This window comes from Panthera onca, chromosome D4 (genome assembly GCF_046562875.1).
Source record: "Panthera onca isolate mPanOnc1 chromosome D4, mPanOnc1 haplotype 2, whole genome shotgun sequence".
NCBI lineage: Eukaryota > Metazoa > Chordata > Mammalia > Carnivora > Felidae > Panthera > Panthera onca.
The window spans coordinates 44660077-44686143 of NC_138351.1; the positions used below are offsets into that span (position 1 = coordinate 44660077).

The 26067-nt window shown below is 35.6% G+C and overlaps 1 protein-coding gene across 4 annotated transcripts in view; it reads left to right on the forward strand.

Annotated features, from left to right (window-relative positions):
• DENND4C (DENN domain containing 4C) overlaps positions 1–26067 on the forward strand; it is a 123686-nt gene that overhangs the window by 19576 nt on the left and 78043 nt on the right. For all 4 annotated transcript variants that reach the window (XM_060609683.3, XM_060609686.3, XM_060609685.3 and 1 more), the window contains exons 2-3: positions 13225–13546; positions 25083–25335. In XM_060609683.3, coding sequence (XP_060465666.3) covers positions 13242–13546; positions 25083–25335 — 558 coding nt within the window. In that variant the 5' untranslated portion in view covers positions 13225–13241. The remainder of the gene's footprint in view (positions 1–13224; positions 13547–25082; positions 25336–26067) is intronic.

Consider the following 26067-nt stretch of genomic DNA (forward strand, 5'->3'; position numbering starts at 1 on the left):
TGGTTTTGTTTCCATTGACTAGAATTTTCCCCTTTGGTTTGAGGTTGTCTAACTCCTTGTGATTAGATTAAGGTCATGTGTTTTTATTTTTTATTTGTTTATTTATTTTAAAATTTGTTTATTTTGAGAGAGAGAGAAAGAGAGAGTGTGCACAAGCAGGAGAGGGGAAGAGAGAGGGGGAGAGAATCCCAAGCAGGCTCCACACTGATGCTGACGCAGGACTTGATTTCATAAACCTTGAGATCATGACCTGAACCTAAATCAAGAGTTGAATATTTAACTGACTGAACCACCCAGGTGCTCCAAGGCTATGCATTTAAAAAAAATCAGGAATAGTACATAACTAATGCTGTCTGTGTGGTGCATCACATCCGAAGGCATGTAATAATAGTTTGACAATCATTAATGATGTTGATTTTGATTACTTGGTTAAAGTGGCCACCAGCTTTCTCTGGTGATATATTTTATTCATTTGTAATTATTAGTATAACTGGAGAAAGCTTGAGATGGTACGAATACTCTATATCCAACAGTCTTCCTCCCAGTGGTTTTAGCATTCACTGATAATTCTTGCTTGGAACTGAATACTGAGATGATTGTAAAATGGTTTTTTTATCATCCCTTTCATGATTATTGGTTGGCATTCTGAAGAGCCTTCCTTCTTTCCCCTTCATTCATTTATTTTATAATTTCAGTGTGGACTCAAGGCTTGAAAAAAAGATCAATGTGAGGGGCGCCTGGATGGCTCAGTCTGTTAAGTGTCTGACTTCAGCTCAGGTCATGATGACATGGTTCCTGAGTTTGAGCCCCGCATTGGGCTCTGTGCACAGTTCAGAGCCTGGAGCGTCCTTTGGATTTTGTGTCTCCCTCTCTCTCTGCCCCTCCCCCACTTGTGCTCTTTTTCTGTCTCTCTTTCAAAGATAAATAAACATTAAAAAATAATCCATGTGTTATAATCCATTAGTGTCATTCATTTTGACGCTACAATTATTCCCATTTTGGCCAGCGGGAGACTCTTCAAGCTAGTTCCTGTGCCTTTTTGATAAGGGACCCCTATTAGTTTTTGAGCAGTGCTTTTTTTCTTCTTATGTAAGATGTTCTAGGTATACCTTGTGTTTTTCCTGGCCAACCTTGGAATTGGTCATTTCTCCAAGAACGTCTAGTATCGTTTAGTTCTTTTTTCATTCCCTTCTATGTGATTATATTATCAATTTGGTGTACAGTTAGGTTTATTGGCTCATATATGATTAATGGTGAAGTTAGGTATTTAACCAGGTGAAAAAATTTTTTGAATGGAATTTAGAAATTGTTCTTTTCTAGACTTTTAATCTTTAGAGTGAATATACCCTGCTTAATGTGTTTTGTTTGAACTTAGCAGTGTTTAAGAATTCTGAATCAGTTGCCAATATTTTAAAACTTGGAGATTTACACAAAAACCCTGATTTCTGGCTTCTTTTAAAAAGGCAAAGAAGAAATTCTGGTCCAAGTCCATTTGGCAACAATTGGATGGATCTGACGAGTAGTGGCTGCCTGTGTTCTCTAGTTCCCACGACTCTTCTATCCTGCCTGACCCCTTTAAGGCATTTGTGTTTGCGGCCTTTCTCTACAGCTCTCCTTCTTTACAAAACTTTCAGCGACAGGTGCAACAGTAGAGAATTACACTGCTTTGTGTTGGAAAAAAGGAACTGATTTTGTCCAAAATGACTTATTTTTTCAATTTTGTAGTTCCATGACCCCGCCAGTGGAGCTGATGTTGATAATGCTTTGTAAATGGAATCTCCAAGGCCCTATTTTAAATTGCTTAAATGTAGCAAATAACTTTGATAAAACTGTACTCTCTTTGCGGTTTAAGTGAAATTTACCATTCATTCTGCATGGTTTGGAACGCCAAGGAACACACAGATATTTTTGAAACTGTTAGAAATCTTTTTGTTACAGTGAGAGAACTGTGTAAACTACATTTAGCTTTATAAATTGAAGTTATTGACATTTTGTTGATGTTAACAGCATATATTCATTGAAATGTATGCCATTCTAAACAGTAGGATGAAACTAAATGGATTCTGAAAGATTATTTTAGCAGTAGTGGAATATAAAATAAAATTATTAGACTATGTATCTGTTAGTTTAAAAAACTATTTTAATTTTTTTTCAAAAAATTTGAAGCTTTTTCAAAAGCTTTTGTTAATACAGAGTAATTTTTACCAGAGGTAGAGAAAACCATTTCATAATGATACAGAGGTCAGTTAATCAAAAAGACATAACAATTCTAAATGCTTATGCCCTTAATAATGGAACTTCAAAATACATGAAGCAAAAACTGATAAGAGTTGGAAAGAAAAATAGACACATCTACAATTATAGTCAAAATTTTAATATTTTAATAATATTTGATATTTTAATAGCATTATCTTCTTAATAATAGAATAAGTGGACAGAAAATCAGCAAGGATATAGTAGACTTGAACAACACTATTAACCTACTTCATTGACATTTGTAGAGGCCTCTGTCCATCAACAGTACACATGCTACAGTGCTAAGTTCACATGGTATATTTATCAAGATAGGCCATATTCTTAGCCATAAATCCATTTTTAATAAATAAAATAATTCTAGTCATATATAATATATTCTCTGACTACAGTGGAATTAAATTAGAAATTAATAACCAAAGATTCTTGGAAAATTCCCAAGTACCACATTTGGAAACTGAAAAACATAAATAGTCCATTGGTCAAAGAAAATATTTTAGGAAAGGGAAGTTAATAAGTGTTTTGAACTGAATAAAAAGAATACACAACATACATAAATTTGTTACATGCCACTAAAACATTACTTGGTGGGATTTGCAACACTAAATACCTACAATAGAGAAGAAGAAAGGTCTCAAATCAATGACCTGTTTCTACCTTAGAAACTAGAAAAAGAAGAGCAAATTAAATTCTACATAAACAGAGGAAAGGAAATAATAAAGATCAAAATAGAAATCAACGAAATATAAAACAAAAGCAAGAGAAAAATTAATGAAACAAAAAGCTTGTTCTTAAAGAAGATGAATAAAATTGATAAATTTCTAGCCAGACTGGCCAGGAAAAAAAGAAGACACAAATTACTAATACTGGAAATGAGAGAGGTGATATCACTACATATTCTACAGATATGAAAAGTATAATAAGGAAATATGAACAACTTTGTACCAATAAATTTGATAACTTAGATGAAATGGACAAATCCCTTGAAAGACACTGCTATGTAGACTGAATGGTTGTGCCCCCCCCCCCCCCCCACCCCATTCTTATGCTGAAACCTAATCCCCAGTGTGATGATATTTGGAGGTGGGGCTTTCAGAGATATTTTGGTCATGAGGGCAAAACCCTCATGAATGGAATTAGTGCCTTTTTGGAAAGGGATCCCAGAGAGATCCCTTGCTCCCTTCTGTCATGTGAAGTTACAGGGAAGTTAACAGCCTTCTATGAACTAGAAAATCAGCGTCAGTAACAATACAATCTGCCAGTGCCTTGATCTTGGACTTCCCAGCCTCAAGAATTACGAGAAATAAATTTCTGTGTTTATAAGTCACTCAGTCTGTGATATTCGTATAGCAGCCTGCATGGACTAAAACAGATGCAAACTAAGAAAGGAAGTAGGTAATCTAAATAGCCCTGTATGTGTTAAAGAAATTGAATTTATGGTTAAAAACCTACCTACAAAGAAAACTCCAGACCCAAATGATTTTGCAGGTGAATTCTGCCAAACATTTAAGGAAGAAATGATACCAATTCTATACAGACTCCTCCAGAAAATTGAAGAAGAAATTCTTCCCAGCTCATTTTATGAGACTATATTACCTTGATAGCAAATCAGTTAAAAACATTACAAGAAAACAACAGACCAATATCCTTCAATTAATGTATATAAAATTTCAAACAAAATTTTAACAAATATAATTCAAGAACATATAAAAGCAATAATATATCATGACCAAGTGGGGTTTATTTCAAGAATGCAGTGATTAGAAACTTGAAAATTAATCATTGTAATTCACTGTATTAAAGATAGAAAAATATATCACCTCAGTAGATGCAGAAAAAGTGTGTTATATAGTCTAACATATCTTCCTGATAAAAATCTCAGGAATAGAAAAGAACTTAACTTGATAAAGAACATTTATGAAAAACCCACAAATAACATCATATTTACTGATAAAAGACTGAATACTTTCCTCATAAGATTAGGAACAAAACGAAGATGTCTACTCTCAACACTTCTCTCCTTTAAAATTTTTTTTTTTTTAATTTATTTAAGTAATGTCTACATCTAACATGGGGCTCAAACTCAAGACCCTGAGATCAGGAGTAATGTGCTCTACTTACTGAACCAGCTAGGTGTGCCTCTTTTTACTTTTTTTTTTTTTTTTAATCAAATGTGTATTAAATGTGTATTAAAACAACCTCCTTATACCAATTTTACTCTAACACAGTAAATAGAACTACAATTATGATACCCCTTGGACTATAGATACATTACTGTTGCCATGGTAAATTGGTATTTTTTTTTCAAAAGGCAAGAAGGTAGCATATAATAATTGGTATGCATATGTTTATATACTCTGATCTAGAAAGCTGATTTTGGAATTTACTCTGTAACTTAACTGAAGCCCAGATTAATGTAGAGAGATGCTTATTGAAGCATTCTCTTTTTTTTTTAATTGTGGCAAATATACATTCCATTTATCATTTTAACCATTTGTAAGTATACACTTCAGTGGCATTAACTACACTGGCAGTGTTGTATAACCATTGTCACTACTATACCCAAATCTTTTCCATCATCTCCAACATAAACTCTATACCCATTAAACAGTAACTCTCCATGCTCCCCTCTCCTAGCCCTGGGTAACCTCTATTTTACTTATGTCTCTATGAATTTATCTATTCAGTGTACCTCATATAAGAGCCATATAATATTTCTCCTCTGTGTCTGGCTTATTTCATTTAGTTTAAGGTTTTTCAGAGATCATCCATGTTACGGCATTTGTCAAAATTCAATTCCTTTTTATGGCTGAATAGAATTCCATTGTATAGATATATTACATTATGTTTATCCATTCATTTTTTTTAATTTGTTTTTTTTTACGTTTATTTATTTTTGAGACAGAGACAGAGCATGAATGGGGGAGGGTCAGAGAGAGAGGGAGACACAGAATCTGAAACAGGTTCTAGGCTCTGAGCACAGAGCCCGACGCGGGGCTCGAACTCACAGACTGCGAGATCATGACCTGAGCCGAAGTCGGATGCCCAACCGACTGAGCCACCCAGGCGCCCCTATCCATTCATTTTTTGATGGATATTTGGGTGGTTTTTACCATTTGATTATTGTGAAGAATGCTGCTGTGATTAATGATGCTGAGCACTTTTTCATGTGCTAATTGGTCATTTGTATATCTTCTTTGGTCAGCATTTCTCTTGAACATTGTAGTGGATGTTCTACCTAGTACAGTAAGACAAGAAAAAGAAATAAATGACATCTATATTGCAAAGAAAGAAGTAAAATTAGTCTCTATTCGTGGAACCATTATCTATGTAGAAAACTTGATGGTACCTACAAAACTCTGTAACTCATAAGCAACTGTATGAAGATCAAGATATACTTTGTACAAGATCAAGATATAAAAAGCAATTGTACTTCTATGTAGTAGCAAAGAATAATTGGAAATTGAGTTAAGGAAACAATGTCATTTACAATAGCATTAATTATTATGTACATAAGCAAAGTCTGATGATGTGAAAGACATATGCTATAAACTACAAAACATTGATGAGAGAAATGCAGAGATAAACCTTGTCTGTGGGTTTGAAAACTCAGTATTGACAGCCCTCCTTAAATTGACCTGCAGTTTCAACACAATCCCAGTTAAAATCCTAGTAGGCTTTTATTTGGGGTAGAAATGGACCAGCTGATTCTAAAATGCTTACTGAAATGCAAAGGAGCTAGAATAGAATAGTCAAAAGCAATTTTGAAAAAGAACAGAGTTGAAGACTAACATTTCCTGATTTCAAGATTTATTATAAAGCTACAGTAATTGTGGCACCTGGGTAGCTCAGTTGGTAAAGCGTCCAACTCTTGATTTTGGCTCAGGTCATAATCTTGCAGTTCATGAGTTCAAGTCCTTCATCGGGGTCTACACTGACAGCACAGAGCCTGTTTGGGATTCTCTCTCCCTCTCTCCCTATTCTCCTGCTTGTGCTCTCTCTCTCAAAATAAATTAATAAATAAAGAAAAGCTACAGTAATCAAAATTATGTGGGACTGACAAATAGACAGATAGATCAGTGGAATAAAGAAACCAGAGGTGGGACACCTGGGTGACTCGGTTGAGCATCTAACTTTGGCTCAGGTCATGATCTCAGGGCTCGTGAGTTCAAGCCCCACATCAGGCTCTATGCTGACAGCTTGAAGCCTGGAGCCTGCTTCACATTCTGTCTCTTTCTCTGCCCTCCCCTACTTGTGTGTGTACTCTCTCTCTCTCAAAAATAAACATTAAAAAAAAAAGAATCCAGAGATAAATATAAACATGTTGGGCAGTTTTTTTTTTTTTTTAAGTTTATTTATTTATTTTGAGAGAGAGGGAGGGCGATCAAGGAGGGGCAGGGAGAGAGAGGGAGAGAGAGAATCCCAGGCAGGCCCTGTGCTGTCAATGCAGAGCCTGACGTGGGGCTCCATCCCATGAACGTGAGATCATGACCTGAGCCTAAATCAAAGAGTCAGATGCTTAACCGACTGAGCCACCCAGGCACCCTGGGCATTTGGTTTTTGAATAAAGGTACAAAAGCAATACAGTGGAGAAAAGTTAGTTTTTTCAACCAGTGGTGCTGGAAAAATTGGATATCTGTATGTAAAAAGTGGATCTTGATTCATACTGAACACCATATATAAAAAATTAACTCAAAATGTATCATAGACCTAAATATAAAACTTGAAATTATAAAACTTTAGAGGAAAACATGGGAGAAAACCTTTGTGACCTTAGACAATGATTTCTTAAATGTCATACCACAAGCATGACCCATAGAAGAATTAGATTGTAAATGAGACTTCATAAAAAATAAAAACTTCTGCTTTTCAAAAGGCACTATTAGAGTAAAAAGACAAGAAAATACTTGCTAAGTATATGCTTGATAAATGACTTGTCTACAGAATATATAAAGAACTTTTCAAAACTCAAGAATGACTAACAGCCCAAGTAAAAAACAAGCTAAGATTTGAACAGAAATTTCACTGAAGAAAATTCATGGATAGAAAATAAGCACATGAAAAGGTAGTTAGCATCACTAGTCATTAGAAAGATACAAATTAAAACTATAAAGTTTCACTATAGGCATGTTATAGTGTCTGTTAAAAAAACTGACCTTATACAGCTTTAGAGAGGATGTGGAACGACTGGAACTCCCATAAAATGGTACACTCTAGGAAACTGTCTGGCAGTATTTTAGAATTACATATACCTAGCAGGTGATCCAGTCCTTTCCTCTTAGGAATTGACCTAAGATAAATGAAAGCATTTGTCCATAAGGCTAATATATGGGTGTTTATGAAAGCTTTACTTATTTTTTCAAGTTTATTTATTTATTTTGAGAGAGAGTGTAGGGGAAGAGATGTGTATTTTGAGAGAGGGAGAGAGAGAGAGAGAGAGAGAGAGAGAGAAAGAATTCCTAGCAGGCTCCGCACTGTCAATGCAGAACCCGTTGTGGGTCTCAAATTCACAAACCATGAGATCGTGACCTGAAGTGAAACCAAAAGTTGGACATTTAGCTGACTGAGCCACCCAGGTGCCCCAGACAGCTTTATTTATAATAATTCCAAACTTAAAATAACCCTATTAAGGTATTAATATTATTAATAAAGATAATATTAATAAAGGTAAATAGATAAACATTGTGGTATACTCAACAGTGGAATACTACTTAGTTATAAATAGCAATGAGGGGTACATGGCTGGCTCAGTTGGTAGAGCATGTGACTTTGGATCTCAGGGTTGTGGGTTTGAGCCCCATTTGGTGTAGAGATTAATTAAAAAAATATTTTTTAAATATAAAAAGGAATGAATTATTGATATAAACACAAACATGAATGAATCCCAAAATAATTATGAAAAAAGCCAGAAAAAAAAGTAATATATACTGTATGATTCCATGTGTATCAGTTCTAAAAACTATATGACAGCAGATAATTCATTGCCTATAGAGGGAGGGATAATTGCCTATAGAGGGATATAGAGGTATAAAAAAATTTGGAGTTTTGATGAGTATGTTTACTATCTTGATTGTTAATGGTTTCACAGGTATATATATTTATGAAAATTTACCAAATTTTACACTTAATATGTACATTTTATTGTGTGTAAATTATGCTTAAAGTTTTCATTTTTATTTTTTAATATGAAATTTATTGTCAAGTTGGTTTCCATACAACACCCAGTGCTCATCCCAACAGGTGCCCTCCTCAATGCCATCACCCACTATCCCCTCCCTCCCACCCCCCATCAACCCTCAGTTTATTCTCAGTTTTTAAGAGTCTCTTATGGTTTGGCTCTCTCCCTCTCTTTTTTTTTTTTCCTTCCCCTCCCCCATGGTCTTCTGTTAAGTTTCTCAGGATCCACATAAGAGTGAAAACATATGGTATCTGTCTTTCTCTGTATGACTTATTTCACTTAGCTTAACACTCTCCAGTTCCATCCACGTTGCTACAAATGGCCAGATTTCATTCTTTCTCATTGCCAAGTAGTATTCCATTGCATATATAAACCCAAACTTCTTTATCCATTCATCAATTGAAGGACATTTAGGCTTTTTCCATAATTTGGCTATTGTTGAAAGTGCTGCTATAAACATTGGGGTACAAGTGCCCCTATGCATCAGCACTCCTGTATCCCTTGGGTAAATTCTTAGCAGTGCTATTGCTGGGTCATAGGGTAGATCTATTTTAAATTTTTTGAGGAACCTCCGCACTGTTTTCCAGAGCGGCTGCACCAGTTTGCATTCCCACCACCAGTGCCAGAGGGTTCCCGTTTATCCACATCCTCTCCAGCATCTATAGTCTCCTGATTTGTTCTTTTTAGCCATTCTGACTGGCATGTGGTGATATCTCAGTGTGGTTTTCATTTGTATTTCCCTGATGAGGAGTGACATTGAGCATCTTTTCATGTGCCTGTTGGCCATCTGGGTGTCTTCTTTAGAGAAGTGTCTATTCATGTCTTCTGCCCATTTCTTCACTGGATTATTTGTTTTTTGGATGTGGAGTTTGGTGAGTTCTTTATATATTTTGGATACTAGCCCATTCTCCAGTATGTCATTTGCAGATATCTTTTCCCAGCCATCGGTTGCTTTTTAGTTTTGTTGATTGTTTCCTTTGCAGTGCAGAAGCTTTTTATCTTGATGAGGTCCCAATAGTTCATTTTTGCTTTTAATTCCCTTGCCTTTGGAGATGTGTCAAGTAAGAAATTGCTGCAGCTGAGGTCAGAGAGGTTTTTTTCCTGCTTTTTCCTCTAGGGTTTTGATGGTTTCCTGTCTCACATTCAGGTCATTCATGCATTTTGAGTTTATTTTTGTGAATAGTGTAAGAAAGTGGTCTAGTTTCATTCTTCTGCATGTTGCTGTCCAGTTCTCCCAGCACCATTTGTTAAAGAGACTGTCTTTTTTCCATCGGATATTCTTTCCTGCTTTGTCAAAGATTAGTTGGCCATACATTTGTGGGTCCAATTCTGGAGTCTCTATTCCATTGGTCTATGTGTCTGTTTTTGTGCCAATACCATGCTGTCTTGATGATTATAGCTTTGTAGTAGACGCTAAAGTCTGGGATTGTGATGCCACCCGCTTTGGTTTTCTTCTTCAATATTACTTTGGCTATTTGCGGTCTTTTGTGGGTGCATACAAACTTTAGGATTGCTTGTTCTAGCTTCGAGAACAATGCTGATGCAATTTTGATTGGGATTACATTGAATGTGTAGATTGCTTTGGGTAGTATTGACATTTTAACAGTATTTATTCTTCCAATCCATGAGCACAGAATGTTTTTCCATTTCTTTGTATCTTCTTCAATTTCCTTCATAAGATTTCTATAGTTTTCAGCATACAGATCTTTTACATCTTTGGTTAGGTTTATTCCTAGGTATTTTATGCTTCTTGGTGCAATTGTGAATGGGATCAGTTTCTTTTTGTCTTTCTGTTGCTTCGTTATTAGTGTATAAGAATGCAACTGATTTCTGTACATTGATTTTGTATCCTGCGACTTTGCTGAATTCATGTATCAGTTCTAGCAGACTTTTGGTGGAGTCTATTAGGTTTTCCATGTATAGTATCATGTCATCTGCAAAAAGTGAAAGCTTGACTTCATCTTTGCCAATTTTGACGCCTTTGACTTCCTTTTGTTGTCTGATTGCTGATGCTAGAACTTCCAACAGTATGTTAAACAACAGCAGTGAGAGTGGACATCCCTCTCATGTTCCTGATCTCAGTGGGAAAGCTCTCAGTTTTTCCCCATTGAGGATGATATTAGTGGTGAGCTTTTCATAAATGGCTTTTATGATGTTGAAGTATGTTCCTTCTAGTCCAGCTTTCTCGAGAGTTTTTATTAAGAAAGGATGCTAAATTTTGTCAAATGCTTTTTCTGCAGCGATTGACAGGATCATATGGTTCTTTTCTTTTCTTTTATTAATGTGATGTATCACATTGATTTGTGAATATTGAACCAGCCCTGCAGCCCAGGAATAAATCCCACTTGATCATGGTGAATAATTCTTTTTATATGCTGTTGAATTCGATTTGCTAGTATCTTGTTGAGAATTTTTGTTTCCATATTCATCAGGGATATTGGCCTGTTGTTATCTTTTTTTTTTTTTTTTTTTTTTTGCTGGGTCTCTGTCTGGTTTGGGAATCAAAGTAATGCCAGCTTCATAGAATGAGTCTGGAAGTTTCCCTTCCCTTTCTATTTTTTGGAACAGCTTGAGAAGGATAGGTATTATCTCTGCTTTCAATGTCTGGTAGAATTCCTCTGGGAAGCCATCTGGTCCTGGACTCTTATTTGTTGGGAGATTTTTGATAACTGATTCAACTTCTTCACTGGTTATGGGTCTGTTCAAATACTCTATTTCTTCCTGTTTGAGTTTTGGAAGTGTGTGGATGCTTAGGAATTTGTCTATTTCTTCCAGGTTGTCCAGTTTGTTGGCATATAATTTTTCATAGTATTCCCTGATAATTGCTTGTACTTCTGAGGGATTGGTTGTAATAATTCCATTTTTATTCATGATTTTATCTATTTGGGTCCTCTCCCTTTTCTTTTTGAGAAGCCTGGCTAGAGGTTTATCAATTTTGTTTATTTTTTCAAAAAACTGACTCTTGGTTTCATTGATCTGCTCTACTGTTTTTTTTAGATTCTATATTGTTTATTTCTGCTCTGATCTTTATTATTTCTCTTCTTCTGCTGGGTTTGGGGTGTCTTTGCTGTTCTGCTTCTATTTCTTCTAGGTGTGCTGTTAGATTTTGTATTTGGGATTTTTCTTATTTCTTGAGATAGGCCTGGATTACAATGTATTTTCCTCTCAAGACTGCCTTCTCTGCATCCTAAAGCGTTTGGATTGTTGTATTTTCATTTTCATTTGTTTCCATATATTTTTAAATTTCTTCTCTAATTGCCTGGTTGGCCCATTCATTCTTTAGTAGGGTATTCTTTAACATCTAAGCTTTTGGAGGTTTCCAGACTTATTCCTGTGGTTGATTTCAAGTTTCATAGCATTGTGGTCTGAAAGTGTGCATGGTATGATCTCAATTCTTTTATACTTATGTAGGGCTGTTTTGTGACCCAGTATGTGATCTATCTTGGAGAATGTTCCATGTGTACTCAAGAAGAAAGCATATTCTGTTGCTTTGGGATGCAGAGTTCTAAATATATCTGTCAAGTCCATCTGATCCAATGTACCATTCAGGGCCCTTATTTCTTTATTGATGCTGTGTCTTGATGATCTATCCATTGTTGTAAGTGGAGTATTAAAGTCCCCTGCAATTACCACATTCTTATCAATAAGGTTGCTTATGTTTGTGATTAAATGTTTTATATATTTGAGGGCTCCTGTATTTGGTGCATAGATATTTATAATTTTAAAAAGCACATAAAATCCGTGGAAATACTTAAAACCGCAGAAGCTTAATTTTATTTTTAGAGGTGCCAAATTTAGAGATTATAGAAAGAAGTCTTGATTCAACGTTCATATTCTCTGGGTTTCTACCATGTAGTACCTAAGTCTCAATGTGTGTTTTATATAATTTTGTCTTCTTTGGTTACAGTTTTTTATGCTCTGTTTGGTATTTATATATGAAATATTTAATGATTCCTAAACTTCCTTAGTTTACATGGTGTTTCCAGAAAGTTTCTTAGCCAGAAGGAACAGACCCCTAACTGGATTAAGAGACTAGTTTGATTATATTTATTACCGTTACCTCTATTTTTTTGTCTTAGATATTGACTTAATTCATAATGAACTCAATTCATTTGTTTAAATGTGAAGGTTAGCTCTAGGAATTCTGTAACCTAAAAGAGAATGATTTCTGAGGCTCCTGAATGGCTCAGTTGGTTAAGCATCCAACTCTTGGTTTCCGCTCAGGTCATGATCTCACAGTTCGTGAGTTCAAGCCCTGCATCAGGCTCTGTGCTAACAGTGTGCAGTCTGTTTGGAGTTCTTTCTCTCTCCCTGTCTCTCTGCCTTTTCCTCCCTCCCTCTCTCCCGCCCGCCTGCCCGCCCGCCCTCTCTCTCTCTCTCTCTCTCTTTCAAAACAAATAAATAAACATTAAAAAAAAAAGATCTTTCTTAAAAAAACAAGAATGATTTCTTAAATGGTCTGAATATTGTTCATTAAGTGCATTTTGCTGAAAGCAGAGCACCATAGCCCAACTCTGACACTTTAATAATTCTTAACAGAGCCTCGGCACACGAAAGGATCATAGTTGCCTTGTAAATGAATTGATGTTGTAAACTTGTATTTTATAGGAGATAAAAACTGACAACATGATACCAAAACAGGCTTCTTCTATAGAATGACAACAATTTGATTATAAATCTAACTGGGAAGTATGCTAGTTGATCACTGTTAACTCAGGAGTATTTTAATTTTAATGAGTCAAGATAAAGTATTTTCTTTAATTGATGTCTTTTTTCCTTTTTTCCTTTTGTAGGAAATACAATAGCAGCCATGATAGAAGACAAAGGGCCAAGAGTGACTGACTACTTTGTTGTGGCAGGTCTCACCGACACATCTACTCTTTTGGATCAAGAAATAAATCGTTTAGATACTAAGTCAACTGGGCCTAAAGCTCCAATTACAGACATTGCAGTTATTAACAAATCTGCTGGGGAAACAGTACCTGAAGGTTACACCTGTGTTGAAGCCACTCCATCAGCTCTCCAAGCAAATTTGAACTATGGAAGTCTGAAAAGCCCCGAACTTTTCCTCTGTTACAAGAGAGCAAGAGACAAACCACCCCTTACCGACATTGGGTATGGTGACTTATTTTCTTTTGCTATAGTGAAGGAAATAACACTTATTTAAGGTGCATGGGAATAGAAATTTGAATTTTTTGATAGTTCTATTATTTGTTACTTCAGGATCAAGTTAGTAAGATATTACATATCTCTATCCACGCTTACTGAATTTCTCTGCATTGTACTTGAATCATGAGATCATTTCCTTTCAAAAGCATATTGAAATGAAGGCATTAGAGCCTGAAATGTGATTCCATTTCTGTTGTACTTATCAGATAAGCTTATTAATTAAACATAAAAGAACAAGAAGGTATAATAAAAGATTATATTTTTAAGGAGCTACTTGGGTTATGTGGTGAAGTTTTGTGAAGCCCTGAACTCCTTTAACAAAGGAGCATTCCTGTTTTAAAAAATGTAATTGTGTTGTGTGGTTTTAAATGCCAGAAGGGGGGAGGTATTTACCATTTAGAGTGAGTGTAGTGGTTATCAGGTATTAGTATCTAGTCCACAGCCAGTGAAGTACATTCTTTGTAAAAACTTTTATCCCAAAAATGTCTACATTGACTCTTTTGTAAACAAGCTATGTTTTTAGAATACCTATAATACTTGTCATGTATACATGTCTTTTATTAAGCTGTTCTGTTTATTACAATTATCCTCAGTTACTTAAAACATACAGGTATTTGAGAACATTTTAGGAAGTGTTTGGGATCAGCTTGTCCATTTATGCAAAACATGAAGTCAGAATTTTGGTGGGGATTGCATTTAATCTATAGATCAATTTAGGGAGTACTGCCACTTTTATACCACTAAGCTTTCTAACTTTTGAATGTGAGATCTCTTTCCCTTTATTTAGGTCTTTAATTTCTTTCAGCAGTGTTTTGTAGTTTTTAGTGTATGAGTCTTTCACCTCCTTGATTAATTTTATTTCTACATATTCTTTTGGGTTCCATTAAAAATGGTATTTTTTTTTAATTTCCTTTTTGGATTATTCATTGCTGTTATATACGAACACAGCTGAATTTTAATTTTATATGTTAATCTTATACCCTACAACTTTGATGAATTTGTTAGCTCTTATAGCTTTCTTTTGGATATTTGGGGATTTTTTAATTTTTAATACATAGGATCATTTCATCTGTAAGTAGAGCTAGTTTTTCCTGCTCCCTTTGCAGTTTGTTGTATTTTCTCCCTTGTCTTACTGCTCTGGTTAGAACTTACAGTACAGTGTGGAATAGCAGTAGTGGAAAAGGCACCTATGTCTTATTCCTGAACTAAGGTGGGAAGCTTTCAGTCTTTCACCATTGAATATGGTGTTAGGTGTGGGTTTTTCATAAATGCCATTTATCATGTTAAGAAAGGTTCCTTCTACTTCTGATTTTATGAGAGATTTTATCATGAAAGTGTGTTTTATTTTTTCAAATGCCTTTTCTGTGTTGAGATCGTGCAGATATTTATTTCCTTCTTTCTATTGTGATGTATTACACTGATTTTTATGTCAAATCTCTTAATATAATCACAATACCACACTGTAAAAATGATTATTTAATATCATCATACATCCAGATTTCCCTGATTGTCCCATGGAGTTGTTCTTTTTGTTTGTTTGTTTGTTTGTTTGTTTTTTAAATGGTTGCTACTTTTTCTGTTAATAGTTGTGCAGATATTAAGAAAGGTAGTGAGCTGTTCCACTTGGCCACTGCTTGGTTGTACTCATCACCTCCTCTACTTTTGCAGTAGAGCTCTGGTGAAATGGTCCTAAGGTCCTCGCTATGTTCAAATTTCCAAAGTCAGAGGATGATTTGTCCTTATCTTACTTGACCTTTATGTAGCATCTGTTTAACTTCTTAGTATTGGCCACCCTGTTTAGCTTCTGTGATTTTCCTTCAAGTCAATACATTTAGGATGGTGGTCATACAACTTTATATATTAAGCACAGGAGCCAGGTGGTTGAGAAATGATTGGAATTTGATCAATAGAGGCTTTTTTTTTGAAAACTTGACTTTAAGAGAAGATAGTAATGGGCCTTGCTGTTCAAGATGTAGTCCTTGAACCAGTATCATCTGTAGGGCTTGGGAACATGTTAGAAATTCAGAATCTCAGGCACTGCCCCAGACCTACTGAATCAGAATCTATATTTTCTCAAAATTCCTAGAAGCAGCAGTTGAGGATACCTGGGGGGATGAGGCAATACGGAGTCATGGGCTGCTTTTTACCTTTCTTCCAGGGGATAACCTTGAACATCTTTATTTGAAGGGGAGAAACCAATGGAAAAGAAAGGGTTGAAAATATAGGAATGAGGATATATTAGAATAAAATTCTGAAACAGATTGAAGGGATAATGTCAACAGCATAGGTGATTGGATTAGCCTTTAATGGGAGGGACTTTTGAGAACAGGCAAGGGGGTTAAATGGGTAGAACATAAGTTATTGGTTCTGGGGGAGTAATTCAGGACATGTAATGGTTTTACTGTCAGTGCTTTTCATTTTCTCTATGATTTTATTAAGATAGGTAATAGCTATAGAAGGATGGGTATAGGGTAAAATTTTGGCAATATTCATGTCAGTTGAAGGGAATCAAGCCAGGGACATAACTTATGTTTCAGGCCTCACTGTTCACTGTCAGCCAGTTATTCTTAAAGGCCATCTTTTCATATCCTTTTCTTCATACCGGCCCCCCACCCCCATACAATTGTAATTGAAAGGATGTGAATCTTTCAGAGATCGTTGTTGCTTGTGGTTCAGGGGCACAACTTAAAAATCAAATGATGACTTAGATAATTATACTTACATACTTCCAGGTTGCAAGTGGCTCTTTCATACATATCTAGGCTTGTTATGGTAGTTTATTAATCCAAGTTTGCTAGAGTGTAGGTTGAATTGTCTTTTAGTTAATCATAATTGTAAATTTTTCTTTCCAGATCAAATAATTGTGGGGTGCCTGGGTGGCTCAGTGGGTTGAATGTCCAACTCTTGGTTTCAGCTCAGGTCATCTGTTGCTGTGGGCTGAGCATGGAGCCTGCTTGGGATTCTCTCTCTCTCTCTCTCTCTCTCTCTCTCTCTCTCTCTCTCTCTTACTTGCTCTCCTGCCACTCCTCCACCCCTGATGTATATATATATGTTAATATCTGGTGACTGAAATATTTTGACCTGTCTGTCCCACCTTCCATTTAAGCACACTAGTGAGGTTTGGAAAACCTATGGCCACTACAAAGGCAGGTACCTAGTTCATTCAACTAAATGTGAAATACTCTTGTCAAACTTCTGACCTTTTTGGCTTCTAAAAACTGAGATGAGCTATTTATTAAAACAGTAATTGTTTTTTTTTCTGGAAAAAATTAAGTTAAAGTATGTAAGATCTGATAATCCCCTGTATCAAATACTCTATAAAGTATGATTTAAATAGTAGAATATATTATCTTATGTGTCAGATGTGTGTATTAAGATGAAGAATCACAGACTACTGTATACAGTTCTTATCTTCCTCTACTTATCAGATTCATTGACTTTCAAAATAATTTTTCTCCAGCACTTTTGTTTTTTTTTTTTTGAAAAATTTCAAACATACAGAAAAGTTAATTGAATATTATAATAAATACCAGTATCCTTTCTTCCTGAATGATAGACTATATAGTATAATGAACAGTATACTTTCTACCTAGTTTCAACAAATTAATGTTTTTCCATATTTTTGCTAAAGTACTTGAAAGGAGGCTGGAGATACCATGACAATTCTCCCATGAATGCTTCAGCATGCATCCCTTAAGACATGCTCCTGTATAACAATGGTATATAGAAAATTAATAATTCTGTCATATTTTCAATATCTGTTCCCTATCCAAATATTCACAGTTATCCCAAGAATATCTTTTACAGCCTTTAAAAAAAATATTCAGGGTCCTGTCATCGTTTATCCATTGCATTTGGTTATTTATTTATTTATTTATTTATTTAATCCATTGCATTTGGTTATAATGCCTCTTTAGTCTCTTTATCTCCCCAACATTTTAGTATTACATATTGACATTTTGAAGAGTGTTGGCCAGTTGTCTTATAGAATGCCCCCCACACTACTCGGTTGGTTGAGCGTCCATCTCTTGGTTTCAGCTCAGGTCATGACCTCACGGTTTGTGGGTTCGAGCCCTGCCTTGGACTCTGTGCTGGCAGTGCAGAGACTGCTTGGCATTTTCTCTCCCTTTCTCTCTGCCCCTCCCTCACTCACATGCATGCTCTCTCTCTAAAAATAAATTTAAAAAAACTTTGAAAAGAAGTTTTAGAATGCCTCACAGTCCAGATTTATCTGATTCTTTCCTCATTATGTTGTTTAATTTGTTACCTTATCATCAGTATTTCCTATCAGTTAGATGTGAGTTTCAAAGCGTAATTTAAATTTATGTTAAACATTTTTGGCAAGAATACTTACAGGTAGTGCTGACACTAGGACAGCAGGTAGTGACAGACTGTCCCATAATTAGTGATATTAAGTTCAGTCACTTAAGTTAAGATGGTAATTGGGGCGCCTGGGTGGCTCAGTCAGTTAAGCGTCTGACTTTGGCTCAGGTCATGATCTCGCAGTCCGTGAGTTCAAGCCCCTCGTCGGGCTCTGTGCTGACAGTTCAGAGCCTGGAGCCTGTTTCAGATTCTGTGTCTCCCTCTTTCTCTCTCCTCCCCCGCTCATGCTCTCTCTCTTCTCAAAAATAAATAAATGTTAAAAAAAATTTTTTAAAAAGAGATGGTAATTGCCACATATCTATGGTAAAGGCATTTTTATTTTCTTTGTTATTTGTGGAGTTGTGGGCATTGTTTAAATATCTTGTTCCTTGCTCTTTTACACTTTTCATTTTTTAGCATCCATTGATCATTGTTTGAATTAGATCTTGCATGGGTGGGTTGGTGGGGGATGTAAAATGAGACTTTTCTAATTCTGTCATTTAAAAAATAAATTTTTTAACTCATTTTTCTTGAAGAGCTTGAGTGGAGAGCTTTCTTATTCTCTCTTTTGTTTTTTTATTGTTTCGAGAATAATTAAAACTATGGATTTTAATTTATTCCATGTGATAACAATCTATTCCAGTCCTTATTCGGTTTGCTCAAATTGTCCCAGGTTTGGCCAGTGGGATCCCTTTCCAGCTGACAGCTTTGTCAATCAAAATCTAGAGCTATATGTATTCATTGTTACTGAGGTGTCTATTTTTATCTCTATTTTTCAAATCATGAGTTCATATTAACATTTCAAGATCAAATTTAACATTAAAGAACGTTTTCTTAACTCATTTTGGATTGTATCTTGTTTCTCTTACACCTAAAATCTTGGTTCTTAAATCATAAACATGTTACTTATTGCTTTATCTTATACACATAATTTCAAAATTACAATATCGCTATTACTACCAATAGTAAACCTGTTTACTGAGTTCTTGCCCCTAGAATAAGACCCATCAAGCACTTACAGAGTACTTACTGTGTTAAAAAATTATATGAAATAGTATTTTTTTAAGTTTATTTTTTTTTTTGAGAGAGAGGAAGAGAGAGAGAATCCCAAGTAGGCTCCACACTGTCAGCATGGAGCCCGATGCAGGGCTCAAACTCATGAACTGTGAGATCATGACCTGAGCCAAAATCAAGAATCAGATGGATGCTTAACCAACTGAGCCACCCAGGTGCCCCATGAAATAGTATTTCTTATATGGTTATGCTACCAATTTGCTATGCAGTTAGGTTCATCTGTTTCTATTTGTGTTTCATTTGTTTAAAAAAATTTTTCTCTTAATATGGAAAATGTTGTAATAGTTCAAAACATGTAAAAAGCTATATTTAGGGAAATAATGCTTCAGTCTTTATTTTCTCTACTTTCTTCTCTATACTTTCTGCCCTCCCTTCCTCTGTTAATGTAGTTTCTGATTTATCCTTTTACTGTGTGTTTTTACAAACATAAAAAGGATTTTTAATTCTTCCTCTTAAAATATAAATACTGTAATCACTATTTTAAACTTTGTTTTTTTCACCCAACAGGGTATTTCCATATTTGAACATGGAGATCTTTCTCATTCTTTTTTTTATAGCTCTATAGTACTTATTTCTGTGTATGTATATACTTTGTTCATCCAAACCTCTATTGATGGACATTTGGGTTCTGTCCAGTCTTGTGCTATTACAAGAATGCTTTAGTGAATAACTGTGCATATATTGTTACATATTTGTGGAAGCATATTTTCAGGTAGCCCTAAAAGGGAATTGCTGGGATAAAAGATAAATGCATGCATAATTTTGTTAAATGTTCCCAAATTTCTCTCCATTGTGTCCCATCATTTTATTCTCCCACCATCAGTATATGTAAGTGCTGCTTTCCCCACAGTCCCATCCACAAAATCCGGGATCGAATTTTTGAATTTTTGTCAGTCTCATAGTCAAGAAATGATGTGTCAGAGTAATTTTAATGAGATTAAGCATTTTTCATATGTTTAAAGACCATATCTTTTTAGAAACGGTTTTGGCTTCTTTTTTGATACATATGTATTTGTTGTTTTTTTTAAAGGACATTTTTATGTATTAGAAAGGTAAACTTTTTGTGAAATAAGTCTCCAAATGTTTTCTCCAAGTATATAATTTGTCTTTTGACTTGTGTTTTTTGTCATGTAAACTTTATTTGATGAAGTTTATTACTCCTCTTTATTGCTTCTAGATTTTGAGTCATAGTTACACTTTCCCCACTGCTAGGTTTTCTTTCTTTTTATATTTTATTTTAGAGGTGTATGTGAGCAGGGAAGAAGGGCAGAGGGGGAGAGAGAGAATCTTCAGCAGGCTCCATGCTCCGTGCAGGGCTGGACATGGGGCTCGATCCCACCTCCCTGAGATCATGGCCTGAGCTGAAATCAAGAGTCAGACGCTCAACCAATTGAGCCACCTAGTTTCCCCTGATTTTCTTTTAGTACTGGTATGGTTTCATTCTTGACATTTATCTCTGTGATCCACTGGGAGCTTTTTCTGGTGTACAGTGTGAAGTATAAATAGAATTTTTTTCCCCAAAATGGCAATTCAGTTATTCAAGCACTGCTTATTAAATTAAAAAAGCCCATCTTTCCAGTAGTATTTTGAGATGTCACCATTATCATACTAGATTATTTTTGTGTTCATTGTTCTGTTTAGTGATTTGCTAATACTATCCTGATTTAAATATAGAGGCTTTTTATTTTAATATTTAGTTGGGTTCTAACAGCTTCATTGACATATATAATTCAGATTATCACACAATTCAACCATCTCAAGTGTAGAATTTATTGGTCTTTAGTATATTCACAGATTTATGCAACTGTCATCACAGCCAATTTTAGAATATTTCATCACCCTAAAAGGAAACTCCATATTCATTAGTAGTCACTCTCTGCTACCCCTTTCTACTCTCTAGCCCTAGGCAACTACTAGTTTACTTTCTGTCTCTATAGACATGCCTATTCTGCACATTTCCTATAAATGGAATCATACTACATGTGGCCTTTGTTGATAGGGTTCATGGATTTGTGCCACATGTTAGTACTTCATTGCTTTTTATTGCTGAACAATATTCTGTTATATGGGTGTGCCACATTCTATGTATCTATTCCTTAGTTGATATTTGATTGTTTCCACTTTTTGGCTGTTATGAATAATGCTGTTAAATGTGTATTTGTGTACCAGTATTTGTGCAGACGTATGTTTTCATTTCTTTTGGGTATATACCTGGGAGTAGAATTGCTGAGTCATACAGAAGCTCCATGTTTAAACCCTTTGAGGAACTGTCAGACTGTTTTCCAAAGCAGTTGATTCCCACCATCTTGGTATAAGGATTCTACTTTCTCTACACTCTCTCCTTACCAATTTGTAATTATCTGTCTTTTTGATTATAGTCTTCCCAGTGTATATGAAGTGTTATCTTATTGTGGCTTTGATTTGTAATTCCCTAATGGCTAATATGGTGAGCATCTGTTTATGTTTTCAGCCGTATCTTCTTTGGCCCACTTAAAAAAAAGAAAAGAAAATGTTTTATTTTAAAATAATTTTAGTTTTACAGAAGAGTTGTTAAGGATAAGACAGAGAATGGGGCGCCTTGGTGGCTTAGTCGGTTAAGAGTCCAACTTTGGCTCAGGTCATGATCTCACAGTTCATGAGTTCGAGCCCTGCATGGGCTCTGTGCTGACAGCTCAGAGCCTGGGGCCTGCTTCGAATTCTGTGTCTCACTCTCTCTATGCTCCTCCCCTGCTCATGCTCTGTCTCTCTCTGTCTCCTTCAAAAATAAATAAAAACATTAAAAAAAAAAAAAAGGATAGTACAGAGAATTTCCATATATTCTTTGTCAGTCCTATATCCATTTTATTTTGTTTTTTTTTTCAATATATGAAATTTATTGTCAAATTGGTTTCCATACAACACCCAGTGCTCATCCCAAAAGGTGTCCTCCTCTATACCCATCACCCACCCTCCCCTCCCTCCCACCCCCCATCAACCCTCAGTTTGTTCTCAGTTTTTAAGAGTCTCTTATGCTTTGGCTCTCTCCCACTCTAACCTCTTTTTTTTTTTTTCCTTCCCCTCCTCCATGGGTTTCTGTTAAGTTTCTCAGGATCCACATAAGATTGAAAACATATGGTATCTGTCTTTCTCTGTATGGCTTATTTCACTTAGCATCACACTCTCCAGTTCCATCCACGTTGCTACAAAGGGCCATATTTCGTTCTTTCTCATTGCCATGTAGTACTCTATTGTGTATATAAACCACAATTTCTTTATCCATTCATCAGTTGATGGACATTTAGGCTCTTTCCATAATTTGGCTATTGTTGAGAGTGCTGCTATAAACATTGGGGTACAAGTGCCCCTATGCATCAGTACTCCTGTATCCCTTGGATAAATTCCTAGCAGTGCTATTGCTGGGTCATAGGGTAGGTCTATTTTTAATTTTCTGAGGAACCTCCACACTGCTTTCCAGAGCGGCTGCACCAATTTGCATTCCCACCAACAGTGCAAGAGGGTTCCCGTTTCTCCACATCCTCGCCAGCATCTGTAGTCTCCTGATTTGTTCATTTTGGCCACTTTGACTGGCGTGAGGTGATATCTGAGTGTGGTTTTGATTTGTATTTCCCTGATGAGGAGTGACATTGAGCATCTTTTCATGTGCCTATTGGCCATCTGGATGTCTTCTTTAGAGAAGTGTCTATTCATGTCTTCTGCCCATTTCTTCACTGGATTATTTGTTTTTTGGATGTGGAGTTTGGTGAGCTCTTTATAGATTTTGTATACTAGCCCTTTGTCCGATATGTCATTTGCAAATATCTTTTCCCATTCCGTTGGTTGCCTTTTAGTTTCGTTGGTTGTTTCCTTTGCTGTGCAGAAGCTTTTTATCTTCATAAGGTCCCAGTAATTCATTTTTGCTTTTAATTCCCTTGCTTTTGGGGATGTGTCGAGTAAAAGATTGCTACAGCTGAGGTCAGAAAGGTCTTTTCCTGCTTTCTCCTCTAGGGTTTTGATGGTTTCCTGTCTCACATTCAGGTCCTTTATCCATTTTGAGTTTATTTTTGTGAATGGTGTGAGAAAGTGGTCTAGTTTCATTCTTCTGCATGTTGCTGTCCAGTTCTCCCAGCACCATTTGTTAAAGAGACTGTCTTTTTTCCATTGGATGTTCTTTCCTGCTTTGTCAAAGATTAGTTGGCCATATGTTTGTGGGTCTAGTTCTGGGGTTTCTATTCTATTCCATTGGTCTATGTGTCTGTTTTTGTGCCAATACCATGCTGTCTTGATGATTACAGCTTTGTAGAAGATATAAAGAAATGGAAAGACATTCCCTGCTCATGGGTTGGAAGAATAAATATTGTCAAAATGTCAATACTACCCAAAGCTATCTACACATTCAATGCAATCCCAATCAAAATTGCACCAGCATTCTTCTCGAAACTAGAACAAGCAATTCTAAAATTCATATGGAACCACAAAAGGCCCCGAATAGCCAAATAAATTTTGAAGAAGAAGACCAAAGCAGGAGGCATCACAATCCCAGACTTTAGCCTCTATTACAAAGCTGTAATCATCCTATATCCATTTTAAATTGTTATTTATCTCTATATTGATTTGTAAGAGTTCTTTACATATTCTGGAAAATTTCTCTAATTAGATACATGATTTGCAAATATTTGCACATTCTGTCCATTGTCTTTTCACTTTCTTGGTGGTATCACTCGTGGCATGGAAGTTTTTTATTTTGATGAAGTCCAGTTTTTTTAAATTTTTTCTTTTGTCACTTGTGCTTTTGGTATCCTATATAAGAAGGCTTTGTAGAATTCAAGGTCACAAATTTTTATTTTTTTTTAATAAATTTTACAGTTTTTTGTCTAACAGTTTTGTCATTCTAGCTCTCACATTTAAGTGTTTGATCCATTTCTTATATGTAGTATAAGGAAGAGATTCAACTTCTTTTTCTTTTGCATTTGATACCCAGTTGTCCCAGCACCATTTGTTGAAAAGACTGTTTTCTTCCTACTGAATTATCTTGGCACTCTTGTCAGAATCAGTTGACTGTAAATGTATGGGTTTAATTCTGCACTTCCCATGCCATTCCATTGGTCTATATGTTTACCTTTATAAGGGCACCACACTGTGCTGATGATTAGTTTTGTAGTAACTTTTGAAATGGGAGAGTGTGAGTCCTCCAACTTTGTTCTTTTTTTTCCATTTTGCTTTGTCTATACTGAGTCCCTTGCACCTCCATATGAATTTTAGGATCATGTTACAATTTCTTAAAAAAAATTTTTTTTTAATGTTTATTTATTTTTGAGAGAGAGAACATGAGCAGGGGAGGGGCAGAAAGGGAGGGAGACACAGAATCCGAATCAGGCTCCGGGCTCTGAGCTGTCAGCACAGAGCCCGATGCAAGGCTCAAACTCACGAGCTGTGAGATCATGACCTGAGCTGAAGTCGGACGCTCAACTGACTGAGCCATCCAAACACCCCTCACGTTACCAATTTCTATATAAAAAGGCAGCTAGGATTTAGATAGGAAGGAATTGTATTGATTCTGTAGATCTCTTTGGGAAATATTGACATCATACCAAATATTTTGTCTTCTTATCGTGGCTATGGGAAGTCTTTTTATTTATTAAATGCTCATGTCTAATTTCTTAAACTGTTTTGTAGTTTTAGTCAAAGGATTTTAAAGGTAAAGTTTTGACAGGAATTATGAAGGAAATTTTGTGGAAACATCTGAATACTTGATCTAGGAATCAACCTTGGGATGTTTGTGGTGTTGCCCCTTTCTTGTTTCATATGTTTCTTATAATAAGCAATAAAAAAATTAAGTTATTTGATCTTATTTGCTCTTAAAATTATATTCCAGCTTTGAAAAAAATAGTTAAGAGATCTATAATTCCCAAAGTAATGATTTTACTTTTGGTTTGCAATTAAGATTTGAGAAACAGTAGAGGAACTCACACCCCCCCCCCCCCATTTTTTTGTTGGTTTGTTTTCGAGAGGAAAGCCAGAATTATGTTTACTTACCTATCTACCTGTTTCTCTCCTCCCTGCCATGCAGAGTTTTATATGAAGGGAAAGAAAGGCTTATTCCAGGATGCGAAGTGATCCAAGCCACACCCTATGGTCGCTGTGCCAATGTCAACAATAGTTCAACTACTTCACAAAGAATCTTTATCACTTATCGAAGAGCTCCTCTAATTCGACCCCAGAATTCCTTGGCTGTAACTGATATCTGTGTTATTGTAACCAGTAAAGGAGAAACCCCTCCTCATACTTTCTGCAAGGTTGACAAAAACTTAAATTGTGGAATGGTAAGAATAAAGTTGTTGCATATGTACTCTTAACACCAACCCCCAAGAAGGATAATTTTTGGACTCCTGTTTATTATTGGGTGTATAATTTACTCTGTTTTTATTTTCATGTTTTTTAAAAATTATTTTTATCTCTCTTTTATGATTCATAGTAAGTTTTAAGATCCTTAGCTATCTGATTTTGGGAATAATTTCATTGAAAAAATAAATACTTAAAGTCAGGGATTTAAAAAATTTTTTTTGGTATGTGCTAATATTGCCTATGTTACACACTAATATAGAGGTTTTGTTAGCTTTTGTGTTTTAGAGGTATCTTTATGGACAGCTCTAGGGAGACTGGATAGAGAACTCCCCTTATATTTATTTATTTTAATTATTGTAGTATTACATGGCTTTTTTTTGGGGATGCTTTTTTTTTTTTTTTTTTTTAAAGACAGAGACAGAGTGTGAGCAGGGGAGAGGCAGAGAGAGAGAGAGAGGGAGGAGACACAGCATCTGAAGCAGGCTCTAGGCTCTGAGCTGTCAGCACAGAGCCTGACATGGGGCTTGAACCTACGAACTGTGAGATCATGGCCTGAGCTGAAGTTGGATGCTTAACTGATTGAGTCTTAAGCACCTCTGATTTATACTTCTGTGAGACTGAAGTCTACTACTGGGTCAGATTTATTTTGAAAAATATTTTTGGATAAATCTATTACTAGCTTTAATGTGATATAGGCAAAGATGTCTGAT